The sequence below is a fragment of the Lissotriton vulgaris genome, chromosome 11, assembly GCF_964263255.1.
Source record: "Lissotriton vulgaris chromosome 11, aLisVul1.2, whole genome shotgun sequence".
In the NCBI taxonomy this organism is placed as follows: Eukaryota; Metazoa; Chordata; class Amphibia; order Caudata; family Salamandridae; genus Lissotriton; species Lissotriton vulgaris.
Genome location: NC_141699.1, coordinates 427,559,882 through 427,585,916, shown reverse-complemented (window position 1 = coordinate 427,585,916; position 26,035 = coordinate 427,559,882). Strand labels below are relative to the sequence as shown.

At 44.4% G+C, this 26,035-nt stretch overlaps 1 protein-coding gene across 2 annotated transcripts in view; it reads right to left on the bottom strand.

Annotated features, from left to right (window-relative positions):
- Nucleotides 1-26,035, bottom strand: part of SLC23A2 (solute carrier family 23 member 2) — a 1,215,437-nt gene that overhangs the window by 231,718 nt on the left and 957,684 nt on the right. For both annotated transcript variants that reach the window (XM_086943514.1, XM_086943515.1), the window contains one exon: nt 11,404-11,585. In XM_086943514.1, the coding sequence (XP_086799640.1) occupies nt 11,404-11,585 (182 nt within the window). The remainder of the gene's footprint in view (nt 1-11,403; nt 11,586-26,035) is intronic.

Sequence of the window (26,035 nt, the reverse complement as noted above, 5' to 3'; positions counted from 1 at the left end):
CACATAAGGCGTTACAGAAGGTAAGTAACTTTTTGGTGAATGTGTGCAGAGATGCCCACCTTGATGCCTGATATTCAGGACTGGAACTTCATGTGCTACTGCAGTGGTCGCAACTTTAGCTCTGGTGAAATGATGCCTTAACCCTTCAGGAGGCTGCTGTTTCACTAAAGAATAGTAGATCTTGATGCCGAAAATGACTCATTGAGAGATGGTCCGTTTCTGCACCACCCTACCTTTTATCGCACCAACATACCCAAGGAAAGGTTGCTCAACCACCCAGAAATTTTTAGTGCAGTCAAGATAGAACAGTAATGCTGTTTTTGGATCCAGAGGGGGGAGTTGCTCCCCTTCCATAGAGGGATGTGGAGGTTCATAGAAAGTGGGTTAGGTGACCAATTGTCTCACATGAAAATGTGTCACACGTTTCAGAAGGAAAGAGACTATAGTGAGAAGCACTAATTTGTTGGGGAATATCAACAAAAAAGGGCTTGGATGATAGAGCCTGCGGTTTGCTCACCCTTCTGGCAGATATGATGGCTACTAAAAATGCTGTTTTGATGATGAGCCGACGGAGGTGGAATTGTGCAGGTGCTTGAAAGGAGCACACGAGGAAGGTGACAACCACATTAAGGCTCCACTGAGGAATAATGAAGGGGGAAGGTGGAAACATATGAATAAGACCTTTTAAGAAACTATTTACAACAGGCAGCTTAAATAAGGAGGGTTGGTCTGGCAACCTCAGGAAAGCAGACAGAGCAGACAAATACTATTTAACGTTGCCCAAAAAGGAGCCCAGCTGGGTGAGGGTCATAAATAAAAAGTAAAATATCGGAAAGGGAAACTGAAACAGAGTCAATAGACTTTTCTGTAAATATAATACAAGTTTCTTCCACCGGCAGGCGTATACTGTCTTAGTGGAGGGACACCTGGCTGCCAGAATAACACTGCAAACTTCAGAAGAAAGGTCAAAAGCTGGCAACTGCCGCTGCTCAATCTCCATGCAAGAAGGCATAGCATTGACAAGGTTCAAGTGGAGAACCCTCCCCTGCTGCTGCTACCGAAAACCCTCCCGAAGTGGCAGCATTCCTGGAGGATCGATGCACACTCTCTGTGTCCAATTCTCTCAAGGATGACTTGGCCCGGTCATTCTAATCTTCTTGAGAACTCTGGGCAGGAGTAGTGTGGGTGGAAAGGCATACAAGAAGCCTGAGCTCCACGCGAGACAAAAAACGTCTTGAGCAAGATCAGCCTTGGAAACACCAGCATGCAAAACTGCTGACATTGCGTATTCTCAGCAGTGGTGAACAGATATAACCAAGGCTGTCCCCACTGATAAAAGAGACCTTGCGCCACCTCCGGATGGCGACGCCAGTCATTATCATCTAGACTTCGATGGCTGAGGTTGTCTGGCTTGGGATTCAGAGAACCTGCCAGGTGTTGAACCACCAAGGATATTTCCTGCTGTTCCAGCCATATTCAGAGATGTAGGGTCTCTTGACAAAGGGTCCACAACCCCACCCTGCCCAGTTTGTTGCAGTACCACATGGTAGTGGATAGAGGTTAGTAATTCTTTCAATGCCAGTCGGATTGCCCAGAGCTCCAGCAAGGTGATCTGGAGTCTGGATTTCGCTGAAGACCAGAGACCTCTGATCCCCACCTCTCCCAGCTCCATCCCAGGAGTGAGACATCTGTCACTTCTATGATATCCGGTTGGGGAAGGTAGAGGGATCTGCCTTTTACCTAGTCGAGGTTTGTCAGCCACCACTGAAAGTTTGCGTGGATTGGTAGCTGGGGTACGGCTAGTGCGTGTGAAAGCCACTTCCATAGCCACGAAAGGGCAGATGGCAGACTGGGGATGTGTGGCCCTGAGGGGTCCAAGGACTTGGCCGTAGCCCACGAGTCCCTACAGTGCTCCAGAGCCGTACGGGTCTGCCTTGTCTCCAAAGAGATAGTCCATCAAAGGGAATGTCCATGAGCGAGGCCTGGATATCCCTCGAAAAGCCAGATGTTCTTAGCCAGGCATGACGTCGGACAGCCATCTATTAAATTGCTCTATCCAGCGAGTTGGTCTTGTCTAGCCCAGATCGAATGGCAAACTTTGCTGCATCTCTCCTACCTGACACTGCTTAGGAAAGGGCGATCTGGGCCGTCTGTGGGACCTGTGGTAGCACTTGCGCAACAGTTTCCCACAGAGTGTGGGACTAGCGGCCCAATAAGAATGCGGTGTTTACCGACCGCAATGCTGGCGGAAGAAGAAAACACTTTCTTGCCCCAACTGTCCAGCCTCTTGGATTCCCTATTCAGGGGAGTGGAAGGGAACACGCCCTGGGGCGTAGAGGCCTGGACTACCAGGCTCTCTAGGGTAGGGTTGATGGTGAGGAAATTGGGGCCACAAAGAGCAGGGCGATGGCAGTGGGCAATTGTCCTATTTACAGGAGCCCCTGTACTTGGCTTGGACTAGGTTCCCAGTAGGAAGTCCGTGATGGCCTCATTAAATGGGTGTAGGGGTTCCGAGGAGGAAACTCCCGGCTGTTGCTCCTCTGCCAAGATGTTAGTCTTGACAGTCACTCAAGCTGAAGGCCAAGTACCTCAGCTGCCCTTCGCACCACCACAGCATAAGACGCACCCTCCTCCGTAGTCACGGTAGTGGGAGAAAGCATGCCAGTATCCAGTCCACTGGCCTCACCCAGTTCCTCATATCAGTCCATTTTCTCTTCAGGCTGGCTTTCTAAAGGGGTCCAGTGACCCCTCCCAATGGTCGCAATGGCATGATTGGCACTGAGCCGGATCCATGGAGGGGCGGGGTGGGGGGGAGAGAGAGAGATTGGCACCGGTACCACCGGTGCAGAACATGTTGGAGCTCCCTTTGATCCCACTGGGTCCGAAGGCATGCTGGAGGGGTCAGGCCACCCAAAAATGAGGCGCATGGCCTCAAAATTCGCGGGGTTGGGCGGGGTCGCTTTGACCTAGGCACAGGTTACGTTGAACGAGGCCTTGAATGTCGAGGGTACTCTGTCACATCGGCCGACAGACAGAGAGAAGTTGAACCACTCTTCTACTTTGTGTTTTTTGTGCCTCTTACCTGAATGTCCGACGATTTCGAGTGGGACTAAGAGGACTTGGGACTCCTGGAGCAGTGCTGGGACATTCCTCTCGACTGGGAACGTGACTGCAGAGGAGTCGAGCAACAAGGTGCTACCTGCCTGGCCGCAAGCAGCTTTAGGGACTGCTCCGTCAAAGCCATGGGAGCCGTGGCCTATCATTCGGAGCACAACTTCAAGTCGTGGTCGTGCTCCAGACACTAGAGACAAACCAAATCTAGGTTCGTCACCTACATGGCATAGTGACAAGCGTCACACGGCTTGAACTCTGAAGTCTTTCTAGATATAGTACCTACACACCAAAAAGGGGTCAACAAAAGGAATTGACATCAGCGAGACGAGGTGGTGCCCATATAGGTAATGCGGACGTCACTTCCGGCGCGGACATCACGTGGAGATGACCAATGCCACCTACCGGCGCGCAGAGCTATTACTCTAAGAAAAATCTTCTTGATCTAGTCTGACGCCTGGGAAATTCAAAGGTAAAGAATCCGTGGCTAGATGTCTCTATCAGATAGATTGTTTAGTACATTCATCAAAACTATAATAGAATTACAGAGAACTAACATTTACATTATGATGTATATTTACAAGTTTGGGATTGAGGGTTGCCAAACGGGTTTGTAGAAAGTAAAAGGTTAGAAGGGATAGGGTAGTGAGAATCAGCTGCTGGGACTGTTGACAATCTTCAGTCCACCTTTTAATTACAAAGAGAGGAGGCAGCCTAAAGCGGTCTGAGGAGGGTATTGAAATGGCAATGGAGGATGCGGAGGGAATCAAAGAGGTCTGTAGCATTTAAACTTAAAAAAGGTAGTCTGGATACGGTCATGAGATCAGGGTTGCGGAGTATGCACAGCCAGATATGGAAAGCAATCCATTTGTAAAGAGAGGAGGATGATGCTGTTTATATTGCGCCTGACAACCATCCCGCTCAGTGATGGAGTCACGATGGAAGGTCGCAAAAATGCTGCATTGCATTCCCCTCTTAGAGTTCACCATTTTACATGTGGAGAGAAAAACAACTACAGGAGTCCCACTAGTAATCTGTTGAAGAAGCTATTTTCCTCAACACCATGGTTTTTAGGGAAATTTGACAGTTTGGAAAGAGAGCTACAAATAGATTTTTCCTATGTTAGGCATCTGGAATCTGAGAGCTTTGTTTGGAATTTGGGTGCTAACAATGGGAAGTAGAAAAAGATCAATGCAAGACCATAGCAAAGCAAAAAATAAAATATACGCTTAAGGACAGGAATTTACAAAATTAGATGCAGCAATGTGTAAGTTATGGTACAAATATTTGGGGTGTGGTGACGCACTCTTTGTTTAATGTTTTTTTGTAGTTGGTGATGTACTTTCACAATTGTCGGTGGTGCATAGGAAGGCTACCCTGCTGAGCTTTCAGGGTTAGTTATAGCAATACTCTGACATGTGTTTCCTGTGTCACAGGGCCCACTCCTTCCTTGCACTCCTTTTTCTTTTCACTCAATTATTACTCCACTCTTTCAGTTGTTGTTCGCAAATTTTATTTTCATTTCCAAACGTTGCTTATTAGCGAGTTTTTCATTCTTCAGTTGTCATTTTTTATGCATTTCATTTCACATGGTTATTTAGACCCAATGCATTTCAAGCGTAAAGCCCTTCCTCAGGGGATTTCTTTTTATCTGAAAACGTTATAAATCCTGATGAGTACACGGTAAACCATATATACATGTAGTACTTAATTAACAAAACATTTCTTACTCATATTATCCATGCATGCTTTTGTCATCCATTTTTCGGTTTGTGTGTCTCTTTTAAACGACAGTTGTGCTCAGTATGTTATGTAGGGAAAACTGGTGTACACGCTATACCGTTTATGTGAACGTGGTTGCTATTACACATTATAACCCGTTATTTAGATGTGTGCGCGCGTTTCGTACTGACCTTGAAAGATTTACTTTGTCTTTCAGGCTGTAAATGAAGAAAAACAGTATGGTAAACCACTGTAGTCTCGATCAGTATCAAATTAACTGATTTTAGATATTTAGGAGCCACGTCCTTACCCGATGCTGGTGTGCTTCTCATCTCCTCGCTAACTCGATGTGTGTTGCTCTCTCTCTACGTGCTGTCTCCTCAGCTCTATGGTTTTCTCCCGATCACATGACTATGTCAGTTGCGTGCTTTGTTTACTGATTTTTTCTGTGAAATGCGATGTGTGGAAATTATGTAGGTGCGTTTAAATTCCCCTGGATGTGGGTGATGTCTTCCAATTGTGCTCAAAATTGTGATCTTGTTATGTACCCGCCGGGTATACATTGTATACAACACCTTTTGACATTTATCATCAATGCATTTATAATATATATAACATATCAAAACGGTCCATGAATCATTACTGATACTGTCTTCTGAATATCCGTATCTAAGTTTAAAGGAAACAATTTAACTCCATCCGCTCAGACCCTTTGGCTGTATGGTGCACAGATAATTAATCAAGAATACTTCCCTTCTTAGTAAATAGTTATTGTTGTCTCTTCCTGGAAGGGTTGCCACCATTTCCAAAATTTCAACTGACTTACATTGTGGTTGGCTTGATTGAAATGGACTGCCACCGTTGATTTTTGAGTCCGATATTGCTTTTGTGCTCAATAATGCGCGTTTTTATTTTTCTTTGAGTTTTACCCACATAGGATAGGCCACACGGGCACCGTAGCATGCATATTACATTACTTGAATCACATGTGCCTGATACTTTCAATTTTATTGGCGTTCCTTTAGTTGGGTGATTGATGATGTTGCTTCTGATGATGGCTGAACAGTTGCCACAATTGAAACATGGTAATGTACCAGTGTGTTTTGCTTGTTCTTGCGTGTTGGATTGCTTGAGTAGTTCCTTCACGTTTCTTGTTCTCTCATACGCAAAAATTGGTGGTTTGTTAAATATTCCCTTAAAGTCTTCTTCTAGGGCCAATAATGGCCAATGATTTCTGATTGTTCTCTTGATTTTCGCACTGAGTGTTGAAAATATAGAAACAAATACACTTCTTTGTTCTTCTTGCTTGTTTGTGGGTATCAATAGATGTTGACGTTGTCATTTGTCTGCTCTCTCAGCTGCTGATTCCAAAATGGGTTCCGGATATCCTCTCTTTTTGAAATCCCCTGAGGAAGGGCTTTACGCTTGAAAAGCATTGGGTCTAAATAACCATGTGAAATGAAATGCACAAAAAATGACAAATGAAGATTGAAAAACTCTCTAATAAGCAACGTTTGGAAATGAAAATAAAATTTGCGAACAACAACTGAAAGAGTGGAGTAATAATTGAGTGAAAAGAAAAAGGAGTGCAAGGAAGGAGTGGGCCCTGTGACACAGGAAACACATGTCAGAGTATTGCTATAACTAACCCTGAAAGCTCAGCAGGGTAGCCTTCCTATGCACCACCGACTTTTCACCTTGCAAATTGGCACCAGAGGTTGTAAACAAAAGGATTTGACGAGACAGAATGCAAGAACTGGAATATAAGACTGGAAGTGGAACTTGAAGTACATAAGTATTATAGAGAAAAACATGAACCAGGAAGTTCTATTATTTCAAGAAAAGAAAACTATAGGAAGACACCAACAGCGCAGGATGGGGAGACTTGTACCAGTGCGGCCAACAGACAAGGGATGCAGACACAAGTGTGTGAGGCAGATGTGTTTAGTTGTAAAAATACAGATAGGTGAGGGCCTGATAGGTTTGCAATTTCAAAACATAAGACAAACCAGCATTTGCAATGCAATAAGTCTCGCATTAGGAAAGTTTGAGCTATTGGTATTGTAAATCACATTTTTTTTATTTAGGTGTTGGTTTTGAAAATAGCGAAATGAATAGCTTTGTCATTTACAATGCCAATAGTTTTAACTTTTGCAAATGTGACACCTGTAGCATTTGTAATGCAATATGTGTTGTATTTATGTGACTTAGATGTATTGATATTACAAATAACAATGGCTTTTAATTTTTTTAAATAATTAATACTTAAATAAAAGTTATTGTAATGTATAATGGCAATAGCTTAAACTTTTGTAAATAACTTTTGTGAAGATGTTCAGTGTAATTTATTGTGACGAAAATCCAAGAACATAAGTGAAATATTAACATCTTTTTGTGACATTTGTAATAAAGCTTGAAACATTGAGAGAACATATTTGAACCAGTTGTTGTTAAATGGTTGCACAGATTGATGCTGTGGTGGCGCTGAGTGATGTTGTGGTGGCGCTGAGTGATGTTGTGGTGGCGACGAGTGATGTTGTGGTGGCGACGAGTGATGTTGTGGTGGCGACGAGTGATGTTGTGGTGGCGACGAGTGATGTTGTGGTGGCGACGAGTGATGTTGTGGTGGCGACTAGTGATGCTGTGGTAGCGCACAGTGATGTTGTGGTAGCGCACAGTGATGTTGTGGTAGCGCACAGTGATGTTGTGGTGGCGATGAGTGATGTTGTGGTGGCGACGAGTGATGTTGTGGTGGCAACGAGTGATGTTGTGGTGGCGACGAGTGATGCTGTGGTAGCGCACAGTGATGTTGTGGTGCCCCTGAGTGATGCTGTGGTGGTGCTGAGTGATGCTGTGGTGATGCGATAGATAGAGTGAGGGCGATAGATAGATGGAGGGCGATAGATAAAGGGAGAGCGATAGATAGAGTGAGGGTGATAGATAGATGGATAAATAGATAGAGTGAGGGCGAGATAGATAAAGGGAGGGCGAGATAGAGGAAGGGCGATAGATAGATAGAGGAAGGGCGATAGATAGATAGAGGAAGGGCGATAGATAGATAGAGGAAGGGCGATAGATAGAGGAAGGGCGATAGATAGAGGAAGGGCGATAGATAGAGGAAGGGCGATAGATAGAGTGAGGGAGATAGATAGATAGATAAGAGTGAGGGCGATAAAATGCCTGCCTCCCACACCATTTTTATAGCTGTGGGGGCCTGGAATCGTGTGAATTGTCACACTTGTAGCAGTGTGCTGGTTATAAGTTGTCTAGGTACTGTCATTTGCAGCGCTGGTAGTGGCCATGGGTGATGCAAGCTGTGGAGGTCTCCTGACAAAGGACCCGACACTTACAAATTAAGCACACTACATTCTCCATATGCACGGTATGTTTAGCAAACAGCCTCAAGAGGTACACGTCTGAGTGAAACACTGACTTATAATCAAGCCAGGATGACCCGGGCACACCACGATAGGCTGCCATGTTTACACGGGCATGGCAAAGGAAGAGTAATGTCTTCATTCATGCATTCAACGTTTTCCTGCAGTTGCTGTGCTGAGAATCTGATTAGAAAATCACACAAATTTACTTTCAATAAAATATTCTGAAAAAAAAAAAAAAAAAGAAAATCACACATGAATAACACGGTCATGGGACTTGACTTGAAGGTTGTGACTTAATCACATGTCATAAGGTAACATAACGTATATGTGTAAAATGCATGTTCACCATTGGGTCTACCTCTGCACCATATAATACATTTTCATTGTTAACCATCTCAATGGTACTCATATTATCGACATTGGGAAGATGAAAGGCCAGATTGACTGACCGGAAGTAGTTGTATTTGTTGTACCGCTTAAACAGAAGATATGTCATTCTGTAGAAGGCGCCTAAACCATTAAGCCAAATGTCCTTTGAGACTCCTCAAAGAACCAGTGATTTCAGAAGCACACGAAGAATCGTGTTAGTACAATAATATCTACAGGTTTCACAATAGTTGTGAAGCTGCAATAAAATGGCGAAAGGTGCGTTGGACTCAAGTGAGGTGGAAAACCATGACCAAAAGGTCACACAGAACTCTGCAGCAAGTCGTGTCATACACACAGTTAATGTTGCCACCATAACAAATCCAAGCGGGCACCTCGAGTGTATAGATCACTTACTGTCCTTGAGCTGCAGTGAAAGGATGAATTCTTGTGGCACACAGCCCCTTGCAGCATCACGTGCCCTCACTAACTGAGCTACAGCGACTAGGGGAGTAAATATATAGCACAGACGGAAACAGCAGAGCTGCTTCAGACACCACCCTTAGACTCAGGACTCTGTAAACCGCAATCCTATAAACTAACTCTGCCCATCTGTCCAAAGCACCTTGAATCCGGCAGGGATTAACACTCATGTACCGCTTGCCGTTTAGTATATGACCATGTGCTTTTTGTACACATCTCTTGTCGGTCACAATTATGTACCTTGACAATTAACTGCAAGTGGAAATATGATCAAATACAGAGTGCAGACTGATCCACTGGGCCGTTAATAGAGGCCTGCACTTTGGAAATCCGGTTCAAATGCCGCATCATTCACGTTTTTGCACCAGTAATATAACGCTCATCGTGCAACAGGGACTGAGTGATGCATAACTGTATCAGGCACTTAGCCCCGGTAGACAGAATCACTTGTGCTGCTGTCTGCTAGGTGCACTGTGCGCACTATGTGCATGAATGCACGCGCACTCACAAGGAGGAAAAGCAAACCAGGCGGGACTGCCTGCTTGAGGGCGGGGCCACCAGCACAGACAGGAAGCGAATGGGAGCCTACCCCGCGCTCCTGTGACGAGGAGGGAGCAAGTGTGTGACCCAGCGGGGCTCCTGTGCTAAGGGAGAGCCCCGCCTTTGGCTGGGCCTGGACCGCTGCCGCAAGGAGTCTGAGGAGAGAAGCGGAGGGGGCTTGAGCACATTGCCGGTGCCTGCCCGCGCCGCCTACCAACCCCGTGCAGCCGCCACCACCGCGGGACGAGAGGAGTCCGACAGATCCGGTGAGTGGTGGGGTGTGTGTGTGTGCGCGCATGAGCCCGGTGAGTGGGGGGGGATGCGTGTGTGTGTGTATGTGCGTGTGTATGTGCGTGCGCGCGTGTGTGTCTGTGTATGCGTTATCCACCTGCTGCCAATGTAGGACAGGAGATGTGCATGGCGTGTGGGTGAACGTGCGCGCTCACATGGGGGATTTGAATCGCCTGCACGTGCCCATCCCCTGCCTCACATTCCCACGAAGTGGATGACAAAAGATGCTTCGCTGGTCACAGCGCTTCGCGCTGCTTACTCCAACGTGACCTAAACATGCAATTACAGATGGGAAGCCAGAAGACATGATGGAAGCAAAAAGCATGATCCTGTCAATGAAGGTTGAAATAACACTGTATAAATTTATTCTACTTGAAAGTACAGTAACAGATCAAAAAGCATGTGTAAAGAGTTTTATATTCCTATTACCAACGCAATACCAATTTTTGTAGCTGCTGATGAAATAGATATTGCAAGTCTTATTATTGAAGTGCTAGTACGTATAAGCGAATGACATGATTTCATGTAATCATGCGTAGATAAAACAAATCTTGTAAAAATCTATTTCTGCTGGATGGAAGCTTTCTACTTTGATATTTTGGTCCAAATACTATTGATGTAATTTTTTGAGAAGATCTCAGGAATTTAACTGTGCAGACCTTTTAATGGGAAGACCTGCAAGCAGTTACATTGCTTAAATTAGTGCTAAGAAAAATCTCCATGTCTGCAGTTGTGATAGATGTGAAAAGGTATACTAGTTTGATATTTTGAATATTTGGAGTCAAAATATGCTAGTGTTATAGAAATGCGATACATATTAAGACTCCACCTGTCATCAAAGCCCTAAAACTGATCAGAGGTTATCTTGCTATACAGCTGTGACACTACATTGTAGTGAGTTTTACATACTCTTTGGAGAAAGCAACACTTTAGAGGCTAGCATTTCTCAAATAATTGTGCATTTTTTAATATAAAAAAGTCGCATTTTGAGATTTGGTGTATGGAAGGCTTGGTAATGTTGCTTTCATCATTCTTTGAACACCGGTATAGCCAAACCCCATTATGTACAGAGTATCTAAATCCCACTTCTAAATTAAACTAAGGGTCACCAGATTTTTCATGCCTGACTAAAAGTGGCTCAATATCCAGGCACGTTTTGCAGGAATCACTCTGCTGTTTAACACATTCAAGATTTTCAATATCCCGAATTAAGTAGAAGATAGCTCTTTCAATCACGTTATTTTTCTTTGCATTCTTGCACTTACATTGATTTTTCTCATCATACATGCTATGCAACAGGTACCTGAATGCATAGAAAAGACACAACTGGATGAAAAATCACCCCAGGAAAAGAATACACAAAGATGTCTAATTTCTCCTACACTCTAAGATCGGCGTTCATACATATCCCAACCCAATGCACGCACTCCTCTTCTCTCCTGTTGCAAGGAGGATAGAGGGCAGCTAGCCACACGAACATGTCCGTATGGCAAGCTTACACTGTACTTACAGCATGGCTATACCCCAGTGCTTGCCTGCTCTCTCCCCAGCAGCTTGGAAGCCAGAGAGTCCAATCAGAGACACGGTGGGTGTGATGGTCAGTGGACCAATGTACTTCAGCAAAGCACCTGGCAGGCCCAGGAAACCAATGACTACCTCAATCAACGACGACATGATGATTGCTCCTTGGATCTAGACAAAAGACAGAATAAAAAAGCAAATCACAGACATGTTAGACACTGGTGTGTGTGTGAGAGAGAGAGAGTGTGTCAGTCGAGCGAACAGAGAAGTGCTCTCATTTACTTTCATTTTTCATAGGTGATCTAGCTTTACCATGGTGATGCAGCACTGCTGCAACTAAATTCACGTTGCTGTTAGCTTCTAGTTTTACAATGAGAGGGAATGTATGTGCTGAAAGGACATTTCTGCGCTTGTGGCTATCTCCAACACAGCATCACTGAGCTTGTGCCTTAATATACTTCAGCTTGAACTTCATGCCCGTGGGAGTCCACTTTCTAGTGGTAAATGGACCATAGGAACAAGAGTCAGAATATACGCAGGACGTTTTGTTGAAAGAAGATATTTTGCAACTTCCTTCTGAACAATATTAGATTACTAACAACCTGTAACTGGTTCGCCACAAATAAGACTAAGCTACTTATCGCTACACTTAATCAATTACTGTGCTTGCGTTCTTCTACCACGTTATGCTTAGGTCCCAAAGAGGAAGTAGTGCCAGACCCTAAATCTTGTTTTACCGAGAGCTGTGCAGATTTTACCCATTTTCTTTCCATATGGAGAATTTGGTGAAATTGCAAAGATAGAACGATACTAAGCTGCAGAATCTATGTTAACAGTGTGTGGTGTAGCGGTTTCTTCTGCCACAAGGAAATTTCACAGATTCACTTGTTTGCAAGAAGTATCAACCAGTAGCATTTGAAACTTGTGGGTAATTGGTCAAGGAAACATGCCATATCCAGTTAACTACAGACTACTCAGCTTCTGTTGAGTGTCATCACAAGCTTAGGAATTAGTACCGACTTGTTGAAACATGTACAATAAACCACATTCACACTTTACATCTTTCAGAAAATTGAATGAGTCTCAAAAGTACAGCAACTCTTACCATCCCTCCTGTCGAGTATGCACTTACATTACCAGTTCAATAACTGCTGGCCTTTTGGTGGAAATATTTTATATAACACCTAGGCAGCCCTAATTGCGGCAACCTTCTCAAGCACTGGGGTGATAAACACAAGAAAAGTGTGATAGCCCTATCTTGCACATACAGAGTTCTTTTAGCATTCAAAATATGCAACATACCTTCTTAAACCGGTGATTGTATCAAGAAAACAGGCAGAGATATTTTACAGTTTAACCTGTAAATCTAGCAAATGTTAGGCAAGAACAATGAATGTGGTCAAAAAACTAGCCTGGAGAACCGAGAAAATGTTTATCAGTATAGCTTGCAATTAACAGAAGTTGATGTAATGACAAGAAGGGAAGGACATTTACAAGCATAGAATGGTTCAACAAGCAGTGCCATGTTCTCAGCAAATAAAATGTTAAGCTTGAAGGAGGAAAAGGTAATTGCATTGAAAGTTGTGCCCTTTTAAAACCTATGAGGCACGCACTACTGACAGACCAATAATTAAGGATCTTCAGCTTTCCTAAAATGGGTGATTGATGCCACCGAATAAACTAGACCAAATGGTAAGAAAGGTGAAAAAATGACAATAGCACGGAGAGATAAACTCCGGCTTTTAAAGCTAGATGGTGTGGTAGTGTACAGCACACGACGGTGGCCATGCATGCTGCTCGGCATAAGTTTAAACTATTTTCGTGCTGTGCAGAATTACCTCTCTTAACACTGGTTGCAGACAGACTACATCCCACGAGTACGGAGTGTCAATCTAAACCATTGCATTGCTGCAGTCATGCTGACACGTTCCTGCTAACTGTGCTTAAAGGAAGTGCCCATCTACAACCCTGAGAGCTTCTCTTTACCATCTTGGCTCTTGAGATGATAGAGTGTTGGTCAGCTTGATCAGTTTTTATTATTGTTACAATGGAAGGTCGATTTCTTCCTTTCTCCTGATCTCAGCCTCCAGCATCGGTGTACTCCCTGTTTTATGAAACTGCGCGTTTCCCATTTAAAGCCTGCTTATAGAATATTACAAATTTATGTTCGGCTTTTACCTCATAAAACTCACTGATGTTGGAGGTGATGGGGGATTCTCTTTGTTGACTGATTTGGTGAATAAGAGATATATTCTCTTTGGTCCCAGAACATTTTACGGCTTCAATTTGTATGAATTGACAGACATGGTGCATCGGAAAGTGCAAGCACCTGACCGATGGTTAGGAGCAGAGACGGACCAGACTCCCTATGGCAATCCCAAGTGCCAAAGGAAAGAATGAGAATTTTCTGGGAGATCTGGGTGGAGGACCGCCCGCCATTCAACTCACAGAGCAGGTCAGACAGCCCTAAAGCGATTATAAAATGTATTCAATATGAAGTCTGATTGCGTTTATTGACTATACGTAAAAAAACATTTTTTTAAGAATTGAAAACTGAAATTGCCATCTCAGTAGGTGACAATGGAATACACCGGCTTAGATAGGTACAGTGGAGTCAAAGAATAACAGGAGTTAGAAGTTGGATGTGTGAGTGGGATTCATGGTTTCGAGCAGGAGGTGATGGGGCAGTGTGAGAAAAAGGACAAGGAATGCCTAGAAACATTACTGCAATCCCTGGTAGATGAATGTGGGAACGCATGAGGTGTGCTGATCAATCCACCTTGAAACCTCTGTGAGCCCCAAAAGGCTGTGACGGGGGATATACGAACATAAGGTGATCAGAGTACAGACAAGAAAGAACTTTCCTACCCTCCTTCAAAAGTATAGATGGAAAGAGCTGGTAGCTACACATTTGTTGTTTTCTTTTTTACCTTTCCCATGGAATGAGCAAGAGCACGATGCTGGAATACACCAAATTGTGTATCTGGCTGTGAATGAGGGTGTAGAGTGGTGATGGGGGCAAGAAAATCTAAAATAGAACAAGCCCCAGAAAAAGAGACTCCCGACCATGTGAAGTACCACAAGAATGGGAAAACGTATGCAGAAATATTGAACACGGTGCACCAAGTACACTCGCAGTGAAGCTAAGAAGTATTTTGTGTAAGATGTTTTCTTTGATACTCAATGCTTAACCTTAAAAAATGATTGACTGATCCGAAGTATAAATCTAACCCAGAATAGTGGGAAGCATTATTAAATTGGTTTAAAGAAGCCACAAATAAAGCAATAAAGAAATAGACAGCCTATCAGAAACAGATACTAAATAATTGATTTGTGGGACACAGGTATATCTTCTGTCTCCGCTTCGCCACCTCCCCCTTACATGGTTCCCCAAATAGCTCGCCAGAACTCAGAAATGGTAGAAGAAAAGGAGGAAGTTATGTTAGATGCTCCGAATTTCTACATACCAGTAGGAGATGCTGTAGGATACACCACAGAACATTCTTTTGGTTGGAGCAGTGGCACCTAATGAGCTGGCAAGCGAGAAACAAGCACATCCAGCGCAAGCGAGTCGACATCTACAACAGACTACAGTGTAACTGGTGTGAGGACGAGACAAGAAAGTGACATAAATACACCCAAATTGCCATCCTGGTGATGTCTCGCTCAGTACCCCACCGTTCCAAAGCACTGCATCCAAGGGATCAGGCCCTTAGCCCAACTATCACCCGGAATAATCTAAGGAACAACATGTGGTGGATAGAGAGAAAGCCCAAAGGAACACACAGCCTAGAATGGAACCTCTCCTCAAGTGTCGAAGAAAACAGTGACGACTACATTCATACTGCCAGGATCCAACCTGAATTCCTTTTGTCACCACCCATATTCCCCAATACTCAGCTGACCTAGTTATACAACTCCCCAGTATACAAGAAAGAAAAATCCACAAATGTTTTGTGAACAATTGCAAATTGTATTTGAAACTTATAAACCTATATGGGCTCATATGCCAAGTGAAGTAAGAGATCAGCGTTAGCCAAACCAATTGGCCACAACAAGCCCTTGTTGCTGTAGCTGCTCTCCTTTCTCATAGAGATACATTGCTGAACGCTGGTATTGAAGTAAGTCCACTTGAAACTGATTAAGTAAGATTAAATAAGAGCAAGGAAAACAAAGGTGAAACTCCGGATGTACATCTTGATCATTTGCAAGATGAGTTCGACCTTCATTCTGGTTCTACTAATGCTAGAGAACATGCTCAAGACGCTGCTGGTGCTACATTGTTCAGGGGCTACCGCCTAAAGTGCAGTAGCAGCTGCATAACATCTGCTTCAGGTGGCAGACTAAAAGGCTTTCTGAGTTGATTTCCTTTGCAAGTCATTGTGTTGTTGGTCAGGAAATAAAGAATGAATCTATAGAATTAAAGCTAATCGCTTTGCAATATCAATCCTTCCAACATACGATCAAACAGAGGGAGAATGAAGGAACTGAATGGTAGAATGACGACGAAGGGCAGGTGTGCACAGATTCAAGGGCACGGAAAGGGATATTCTGCTCCACTAGTGGTTCTTCATGCTTCAACTGTTGGGGCGCTAGAAACATAGTTGCCCTAATTTTTCTAAGTGTTCACACGAACAGATCAAGCAACCTGAATTTACTGACTCTCAACAAAATTGATATCCTCCTTTATAGAACAGCCCATGAGAAGCAGCCTGCAGGGTCAATGCTTTAATCCCAGTCGAACAGAAGGGAGAGTATTGTTTGATGCATCATCAATGGAAAGCCCACCTCGTGTCTTACAGATTCTGGTATATGCAGGTCTGCACTGAAAACATCTATATTGCCCGGCTTCGCTTCCTCTCACAGGCAAAAGTATTGATCTAGTTGGCATGTTTAATACACATATTCCTCATTATGTTACAAACTCAGAGTATTTCTCTCTAGGTCCAATCACTGACCAATAGGCTTTATTTTGTAATCTTACCTCACCTGCAAACCTTATAAGAAAGCATCTTTCATGCAAATTAATATATATGGCGTACTATACCAGTGATGATGGCTATTTGATTGTGACAATGGAAAACTAAAGTACAGTTTGAGCAGCCTTGTGTCCATGACACAAAGGGCCTCGCTTTCACATATTTAGCTTTTGAGATGTCTAAGGCAAGATTGGCTTCCTCAACCAAAATGATTAAATTCTTGTTACAACTGAAGATAATCTTCAGCTTTCTCATGACCTCAGACTACAGCACGTGTGAACTCTTTGGTTCATGAAACCACGCAATTCCCACTGAAAGCCTGTTTGTAGAGTGCTAAATGTTAGACAAGCAACACACTATATTGCCTAGTAGCACTCACTTTATGGTTTCTGTCTCGCCTCCTTTTTGGATGATTCTATGATTCAGTGATATATTTGTCTTTCGTCAATATACATTTGAAGACTATTGTGTGAGTGCAGAGTTTGTTGGACAGAAGAAAAGGGACATACGCATTAAGTAAAATGTCAAGGTTTTTTTTCAGGCCTGTGAAGGGTCTTCTAGCAATTCTAAGCTTTCTGTGAACTTTTAATGTGGGCATTCAGTAAAGAGCAAAGAACAGATTTCTTAACCCAGTTCTGAGACACTAATAATCACAAACAATAAGCTTTGTAGAAGGTTCCTCTGATATTGTAGCTATGAACTAGTATCAGGGCTTACACCTCGATAGAATGCAATAAACCACTGTATATGACGATGAGAGAACAATAAACAATTGTGTATATTAAATGAGAGAGGCCGATCTAGTCTGAGCCAATATGAGCTCGGATACCTGTCATCAGTTACGGGCGGGCTCTTTTTAATTAGGTGAATCTTTCTCAAGTTGCAGAATGAAAGGGACATGCCTGATTGGGAGAGGAGTCCTTAGTATAGAAATGGAGCCTTGCCTTTGTGTTTTTGCTAATTCTATTTTGGCAATATACTGTATCTATGTATTTCTAAACACAGATGTGATTTAAGAGTCTGAGTCTTTGAAGTACGTGATGTAGGGGTTGCTGTGGGGTTTCCATTCCTCAGTCCTGCCCTTTATCCTGGAAGTAGTCGGCCAAAGTAGGAACGACTCCTAAATAGATAGCCCCACACACAGGCCATGGGAGTAACCACAGGATGAAACCTGGATGTGAGTCTCACTGATACATGCCACTCAAAAGGTTACTAAGGCCCCTAGCCCTATTCTTTGATTCCCTTATCAGCTCCATTGCATTCCCGAATTGTGTCCAGATACCACTGACCTGTTCAGAATCAAATGACCCCTTTGAAATGCACAAGAGAGCCTGGCTCTCCTTTCTTCCAGTGTGTGTGTCCCACCAAGCTCTCAGGAATGTGGGCAACCCACAAATCTGTCTAGAATAGCTCATCCACCTCCCTCTTCAAGGTCCTGGGCTTCATATATGGAACCCACAGGTCTCCAAGTAGAGTTCAATGCACAGGCACACATACATTGCAGCCTGCACATGCAATCATACATGTGCTACATACTAACATGATGTAGGCCAAGGGTGAGTTAGGTACACAGCAGTGTAACTTTACATGAGTGGACTGGTAGCCCTCACTCCAGGGACACAAATAATACGCTCTGTCCACTTTACTGATCACTGTCACAAAGACAGAATGCTGCCACCACCGCACTTCTGCTGCTTAACTCTGGGTGTGTACAGTAGCCATTACCACGCAAGGGATTTTTCTGTTCTAACATAATATCTCTCTGTTGCTTTCTCGCTGTGGAATCAGCACACAGTAGGTTGCAATAACTGAAGCTGGACTGGCATGGCTTACCAAATAGAGGGTGATTTGGTGCTGTGCTTCAGTTTCCTTTTCACAGCACAGATTAATTGTCTGAATGAAGGTCTGAAAAAAATGCAAGGGTCCTTCACTAGTGATGAGATTTTTCAAGTAATAAAGTAAAAGTACCAATGACAACTGGCTTTTCAACATTTGAACCACCTCTTTCTTTTGGAAAGGACCAGTGGCCTCCTTGTGCAGCAGTGTGAAAGTAACTAATGAGGCCAGTGAGTGGTCATGGCTTTGAGGTAGAGAGGAAATGACAAATACGTACAAAAGACTACAATGGTACAATAATTCGGGCACTACTCGAATCAACAACCTGGAGACTGCTATTCGAGGGTGTCAATTCCATTGCATCCTCTTCATTTTTATCAAGAATGTACAACTCCTTTGAGTCTCAATGAGATGAAGCTGCTCTCACAATTACAGAATGTCTAGAAGACTTTGGGGTAGACTTCAAAGCCGTATCCGTTGCGTCCCTTAAAGCCACACCTTGACAGAGTAGTACCACAATGCCAATGAAGCAGAGTGGTGGCTTTCATACGTGCAAGAGCCATGCCCTCATACGTGGCAAAAGGCAAGACTGAATTCTGTACCAAACCAAAAGTCCAGCTATACAACATCAACGAGCAAACATGTGTGCAAATACAGTTTGTCTATAATGGTAGTAAAAAATACCTGCCTCTCACTGGGACAGACTACAGTCGTTTAAGGTGAAAGACACCCCAAACCTAAGCAAGTATTGAAAATGCAATAGATCTCGCCTTTGATTAAGGTAAAGCCATTTGCATTGCTAATGGTATTGTATAGCAAAGCAAATGCCTATAATAAAAGGCGAGACCTGCTGAGTGTGCACAGGACGCGCTGGGCACACAGTAATTTTATTATCTGCTGGGTGTGCACCAGACGCGCCGGGCCCAGTGATTTTAGCGGATGCTGGGTGTGCACAAGACGCGCCGGGCCCACAGTGTTTGCAGCGGCTGCTGGGTGTGCAAGTGACGCGCAGGGCCCTGAGTGATTTTAGCGGCTGCTGGGTGTGCACAAGACGCACCGGGCCCACAGTGATTTTAGCGGCTGCTGAGTGTGCACGAGACGGGCCAGGCCCACAGTGTTTTCAGCGGCTGACACCGCGGGTCAGGTATTTCCATTGGAGCTGGTAACTTTTGCTATTGCCCTAACTTAGTAGCGCAGCATTAGTAATGGGGGCTAGAAAAGTAACTTTCAGTCAAGGTTTTAGTAAGACAAACAAAAAAGCAAATCATCTCTAGCTACACTCAATACATGTACAGTGTCACTCGCATATTAATGGTTGATAACCTCAAAACGTGACTGGATTTTCCTATTCAGAGGGGTGAAGACCAAAGTACTGCGTGTGACATTAGAAGATATATAAATACTATGTTGAGGAAAGAGAGTGGGCAGTGATGTAATAATTCGCATAGCTGCGGGATGACAGCTGAGCCCCCGGACCCAGCTGGCTTTGATCACAGACACATTCAGCAGGGGAGGGCGGAGAGTGTCCGCGAGCCAGAGAGAATCAGCACGGTAGGGCGGAGAGTGTCAGCGAGCATTCAGGGATCGAGGGCAGAGAGAGACACGGGAGATCAGAGCAGAGCGCTTTGTGGCGCTCGAACTCAGAGCAGCGAGAGCCCGTGGAGAGAGAGAGTACTGGGCAGAGAGCCCTACCTGGGACAGAGCGTTTGGAGGAGTAGAAAGGGCAAAGACTTGACCCGAGGAGCATGCAGTACCAAGGACACAGAGTGAAGACCTGCGACTGTCGACGGCCGAATTTTATTATAATGATGAGGGTTCGGAGTCTGCGCGCAAGAGAGTTAAGCTGCACCGTGGACACCTTTAGCTTAGCAGCTTAATTGCCATGACAATACAAAGCTATTGGCACAAGCAAAACAAGATGGCGTCGGACTGTCTACTGTCCGTAAGTACACGTGCACGTACGCGTGCATGTTTACCTTTGCCTGAATGGCGAGAGCAGCCCTCTTTGTCCACCCGTACGAGCTTTGGCTGAATCGATTGCAAAAGGCACTCGCAATGGCGAGAGTAGCGCATGCGCGCTGCTAACGCCAGGTGAGACCTAAAAAAACAGACATTACAGCAGATTGTTCCCAGGTAAAGACCATGATGGTAAATGAGAAAAATGCAATTGCCAACAAAAACAAAAGTTTATTAGGGTCTTGATGACAATTTCAGGTTCGAATGACACCCATTCCTGCTGATGTGGGCAGGGAATATAAAAAGTTTAAATAGTTGTACAGAATAATACAGCCTGTGATTCTAGAAAATGCCCTGAACCACCGCAACAAATCTGTACGGATTCATTAATGCACTAGAGCAGTGCTTCCTAAACATTTTAGAACCACCACCCAATTTTTAGAATGGCAAACTTTCAATACCCACCCATCTTTTAATGTACATAAAGCATGGTGTGGTAGCGCAGTGTCATTTCTGGCAGCACATTTTCCATTGAAATGGCACTAAATTTGCAGAGAAATATAGTTGGACCGATAAAACTAAAGCATGCAAATGATAATCTAAGTAAATTTGGCTTCAGCGAATACTTATCATTTGTGCATCACCAAGTAAAGCGTCTTAAATTGTTTTGATCCAATTAAAATCTTTGTATCTATCATACTTCAGAACTACAAAATAATGTGCTTAATTTTTGCTTTTCTAACTACTGAATCTTTACTGTTCATTAAGATGTATTCACATTTTGTTGCACATGTCAAAGAAATATGACATCATCTAGCTTTTCCTTTCACACTCAATGCACCATTCACTTTACTTTCTCTGACTGCAAAGTAAGAGGACTTTATAAACACTAATTACAAGGTTAAAAAACATAAGCAGCCATTGTTCAGAAGACTTAGCCTGACCACTGACCTCGGTCTTTGAAATGCAGCAAATTTGTCAGGATAAATACAAAATTTTAAGCCATCTTTATTTACTGCTTAGATTTTCACGACACACCAAAATTCAGCTTGCGGCCCACAGTTTACGAACACTGCGCTACAACATCAAAACGGTCCGACTCAAGGAGTGAAAAATCAATGACTGCACATGGTCTTGATTTTAGTCAATAGAGACAGGGGACCTTTCTCAGGTTTGAACTTGAGATCCGTTTTCTTGCTGTCTGTTTAAGTTCTTGGACTTGGATCTTGCCAAGATTGGAAAACAGTAATAATGCCAAAGTAGCTGGAAGATGCACTCTTAAACTTGTCACACCTTAAACTGTCAAGTTATGTAAAAAACCGCAAGCCAAACAAAACTATAAAATTACTGTTTTCAAAGAAAGCAGGAATACTGCCCAAATCACACAAAAAAGCCATAAGCTAAGCAATTAAAATGTTAAATCAGAGAGCAAATTACATATTTGAGCAAGCTGTCACAAACACAAGCTCTATGCCATGTCTTATCTGCAATCTAACAAAAGCACTATTTGAAGCTTCATCACCAAACCCGAATAGGAACAACAAATGGGACAATTTAATGATCAGCGAAAGGCAGACCACTCAAGCAATGGCAACCAAAAAAAAAACACATGAAAGCCAAAGACGGAAAGGAACTGACCTTGAGCTCTCTCTCTCTCTCTCTCTCTCTCTCTCTCTCTCTCTCTCTCTCTCTCTCTCTCTCTGTGTAGTTCTCTTTATTTGAAATTCGTTTTAGGAACTTATGACATGAGAACTTCTAGACAACTAAAGCAGTCTGTATTTATAAGCAAAAACATTTGAGGCATAGGTTAACAAAATGTCTTTAAGTGGGTACTTTCAGTTTTTCACACCAGACGCAGCTAAAATATTCTGTGTTTACACTATGTCGAGTAGATTGGTGCTAGCACTGTGGCGGCTAAATTGGCCACTGTGAATTTTCCAAGAGTTTTTTTTTAAACACATGAATAAATTTGACGTTTGAAGAATTCATCCCGGTCCTGATAAACCATTTAGCTTTCGATGTTCATGAGGTATTAAGAAGCACAGCAAATATAGGCCTTGATTGAACAACTGATTTTAAAACACCCATGTATCACTGTCAGGTAGTCTCACTCTCATTATCTCAAGGTAGGGACTAGTTTTTATTGAGGAGGACCCCAAGGTGCACATGAGCTGATGGAGACTAGGACAGGCTGTTTATAAATGAATATACAAGAGTAATAAATTACGTAATAAAATGTCCAGAAGCACCAACTAGCAAAGGAATCATTCAAGAATAAGGGCTGGGTGCAAAAGCACTACTCAGATACATTGGCGTTTTGATTCCTACGTCAGAAATTCAAAAACTATCTCAACCCCCCATGCCCCCTCCAAAAAAATGACTCCGATTTTATTCACTGCTGAAAACCTTAAGCAAGGGGCTGAATAATTTTGGGTCTTGGTTGCAAGTACTGGAATGATCAAATATTCTTTAAGCGACCTTGGAAAGTGGTCTCTGTTTCCAGAGGCGAGAATCATTTTCATAAACATGGGAGGTCAACATCTTATTTGATGAGCGACAACGGTTTATATATAATTCAACACTTTGAGAAGTGTTTCCCTCAAAACCTACACTTCACAGCTTCCAGATCTCCCAGACAACAGAAAAATGGATAAGGGGAATACCAAGCGGCACCATATCACCTTAATCCTCACAATTTAAAGTCACAAAGATGCAGAGTAGATATGGGTGGAGAAACTGGGAGTTGAATAGAATGAAATTGCATGAATGTGTCTCTTACCTTTTTCTGAAATTTTTCTTTAACCCAAAACGTTTTCATTTAATAATACCTCTTTCCCCCACTTTATTCCCATAAAATGTATCCCTTGAGTGCGGTCCACCGCACACAATGACTTCCTGAATCTCTCTGTATGCCTCATTTCCTGCCCACCTACTGAGGCCAAGCCGAGCCTACAGAAGATTCCGCTCTTAATGCGAGTTTAGTAAGCAGGTAACTCAGTATAATCTTTGACCTCCTTCTCTTTCCAATTCGCTTTCCTGTTCTGCCTCCCCATTTTCTCTTTTCATTTAATTCCGGCATTCTTCGCTCCCCTGCACTACAAAGCAGCCGAATATAATAACATGAATAGAATAATAGCATATAGCAGCACTTAACAAGCATCCTTCAAGTATTTATTAGATGTCGATATTTCTTTTCCGGATTTGAATAGGAATATGTTGAAATTTGACATAGTTTGATTACGCAAATTGGCATTTCAGAATGCTTGGACTATGCTTTATTGCAAGCATTCTCATGATTAAACACAAGCGTTCTCATGATTTAACAGTCATGCCGTTAGTAGCAAGGGCAGAAAAGGCTTCTGGAGCTTCCCATTCTTTATTTTGAATTAAAGGGCCGTTGGTGTTTTTCTTCAACACTTAAGTAAAAACAGTGCTTTCATTTCACTTGACAAGAGGGTTTTGTGATTTCTAGGTACATAATGTTTTTACTTTTATATACGATTAATGCTACGGTTTTCCCACTTACTGAGGGTTGTTAATAGCCAGTCTGTTACCAACTTTGGAAGTACAGAATGTATCCCTTGAAAAGGATGAAAAGCTAAGTAGGTTCTCCTGGATTTGAATTTGTGACCTGGAGATCACAAGAAGGGCATATGTCAGAGGAAAGCGTTTACTCTGCTAAAAGGCTGTTCCCCTGTCGGCTTATGCTATAATTGTTATTGGCTTGCTCCACCCTCTCCTCATAAATGCATTCTTTATTTAATTACCTATGACTTGCTCCACCCTCTCCCCAAGAATGCATTATTCATTTAATTGACTAATATCTGGAGTTGGCTTCAAGGACACGACAGATATATTTGGGTAATAAATACCTGCAAGCACCTTTCTGTGGTGGTACAGGTGATTTAAATGGGAGAATACTAAGGATTTGATGACGTTGCCCCACTCGCACAGGACAAACTTCAAACAACAACAAAAATAAATGATGAAAGAGGGCACAGCTTTTGAATTTCCTGGTGAGAACTGGGTGTCCCATCAGCGCTGAAGAGGCCCATACTATCTCTGAAGACGAGCATGGGAGCAATGTATAGCCAAGATATGTGATGCTTCTGTTGCAAGGAGTAGGTGATGCCAAACCAAGGTATGCCCTTGTACTAACTGCCGGGTATGAGTCTTGCTGTTAGACCCCAGGTGCTAACATGAAGTGGGGATTTCAGAGCAAGCCGAATACCAAGAAGCGTTGCTTGTAAAGCCTGCCTAGCCTGAAACGGCCTAGCCTGACGCGCCTGCCACAGCGGCTACACTCCTCCAGCCGTGCCGCGGCACTCCTCCAGCTGTCACGCGCCTGCCACAGTCGCTACACTCCTACAGCGTCACTCGCCTGCCACAGCCGCGGCACTCCTCTAGCCGTCACACGCCTGCCACAGCCGCGGCACTTCTCCAGCCGTCACACGCCTGCCACAGTCGCTACACTCCTACAGTGTCACGCGCCTGCCACAACCGCGGCACTCCTCCAACCGTCACGCGCCTGTCACAGTTACTACACTCCTACAGCGTCACCCGCCTGCCGCAGCACTCCTCCAGCCGTCACGCGCCTGCCACAGTCGCGGCACTCCTCCAGCCGTCACGAGCACAGCCGTGGCAATCCTCCAGCGGTCACGAGCCTGCCACAGTTACTACACTCCTACAGCGTCACCAGCCTGCCGCAGCACTCCTCCAGCCGTCACGTGCCTGCAACAGCCGCGGCACTCCTCCAGCCGCCACGCGCCTGCCACAGCCGCGGCACTCCTCCAGCTGTCACGAGCGTGACACAGCCGCGGCACTCCTCCAGCCGTCACGCGCCTGCCACAGCCGTGGCGCTCTTCCAGCCGTCACGAGCCTGCCACAGCACTCCTCCAGCCTGTAGTGTTCCGGGGCGCGCGGTAGCATTCTAGCTTACCTGCGCTGCCAGAGTGCGCCGGCGCGGACGCGTAACGTCAGACGCCGGGGAATATAAATAAAGAGGCTCGGCTACCGGACGGCAGTCGGAGCCACGTGTAAACTCAAACACCGGCTCCTGAATTCATTAGCGCTGCGGGGCCGCTAGGTACAGCGCAAGCTCCCAGAAACGCTACACTGGCGATGAGGGTCTATCAGAGCCCACCCTGCTGCATGCACGAGTCCGGCTACTCGGCAGACGTTTGGTCACAGGGGTCAACAGAGCTCGGGCTGGCAACAGTCCTCAGAGGCCCTACGGTGGGGCAGTGACCCTGTGGTGAGCTGCAGCAACGCTCACCCCAGGTAAAGGGGGAGTGCGAACTGCGCAAGACGCGGTCACACTACGCCACAAGGCAGCACAGACCCCGGAAGCACGTCAAGCCATCCTGACTTCGAGGCCAGGCGCCTGGTTGGCAGTTAGTGCTCAGGAGAAGACAGGAATACGGGCAACACAAAGGAAGGCCACTACCGTCCCACGAAAGAGGAGACTGTCGAATAGCCCGCGCGGCTCGCTGAACACGTGCCAAGATGGCATCAATTCCCGCCCTTGAACCATTTGTCGTCGATGGAACCCCATCGTCCCTGGCTCCACGCTGGAAGGACTGGGCCGATCACCTCCAAATATATTTTGAGGGGGCAGGAAAATCCCGGAAGAGGCGCAGGGCCCTACTGCTCCACCTAGGTGGTAAGGACATCCACCGCATCTACAAGACATTAGTAGAAGCAACGCCAAAGACATATCACACGCTCCTCACTGCACTGAATGCACACTTTGAGCCAATGGCGAGCAAGGACTACGAGCAGTTCATTTTCTGCCAAGCAAAGCAAGAAGCCGAAGAGTCTTTAGATGCATTCCATGGCAGGCTGAAGGAA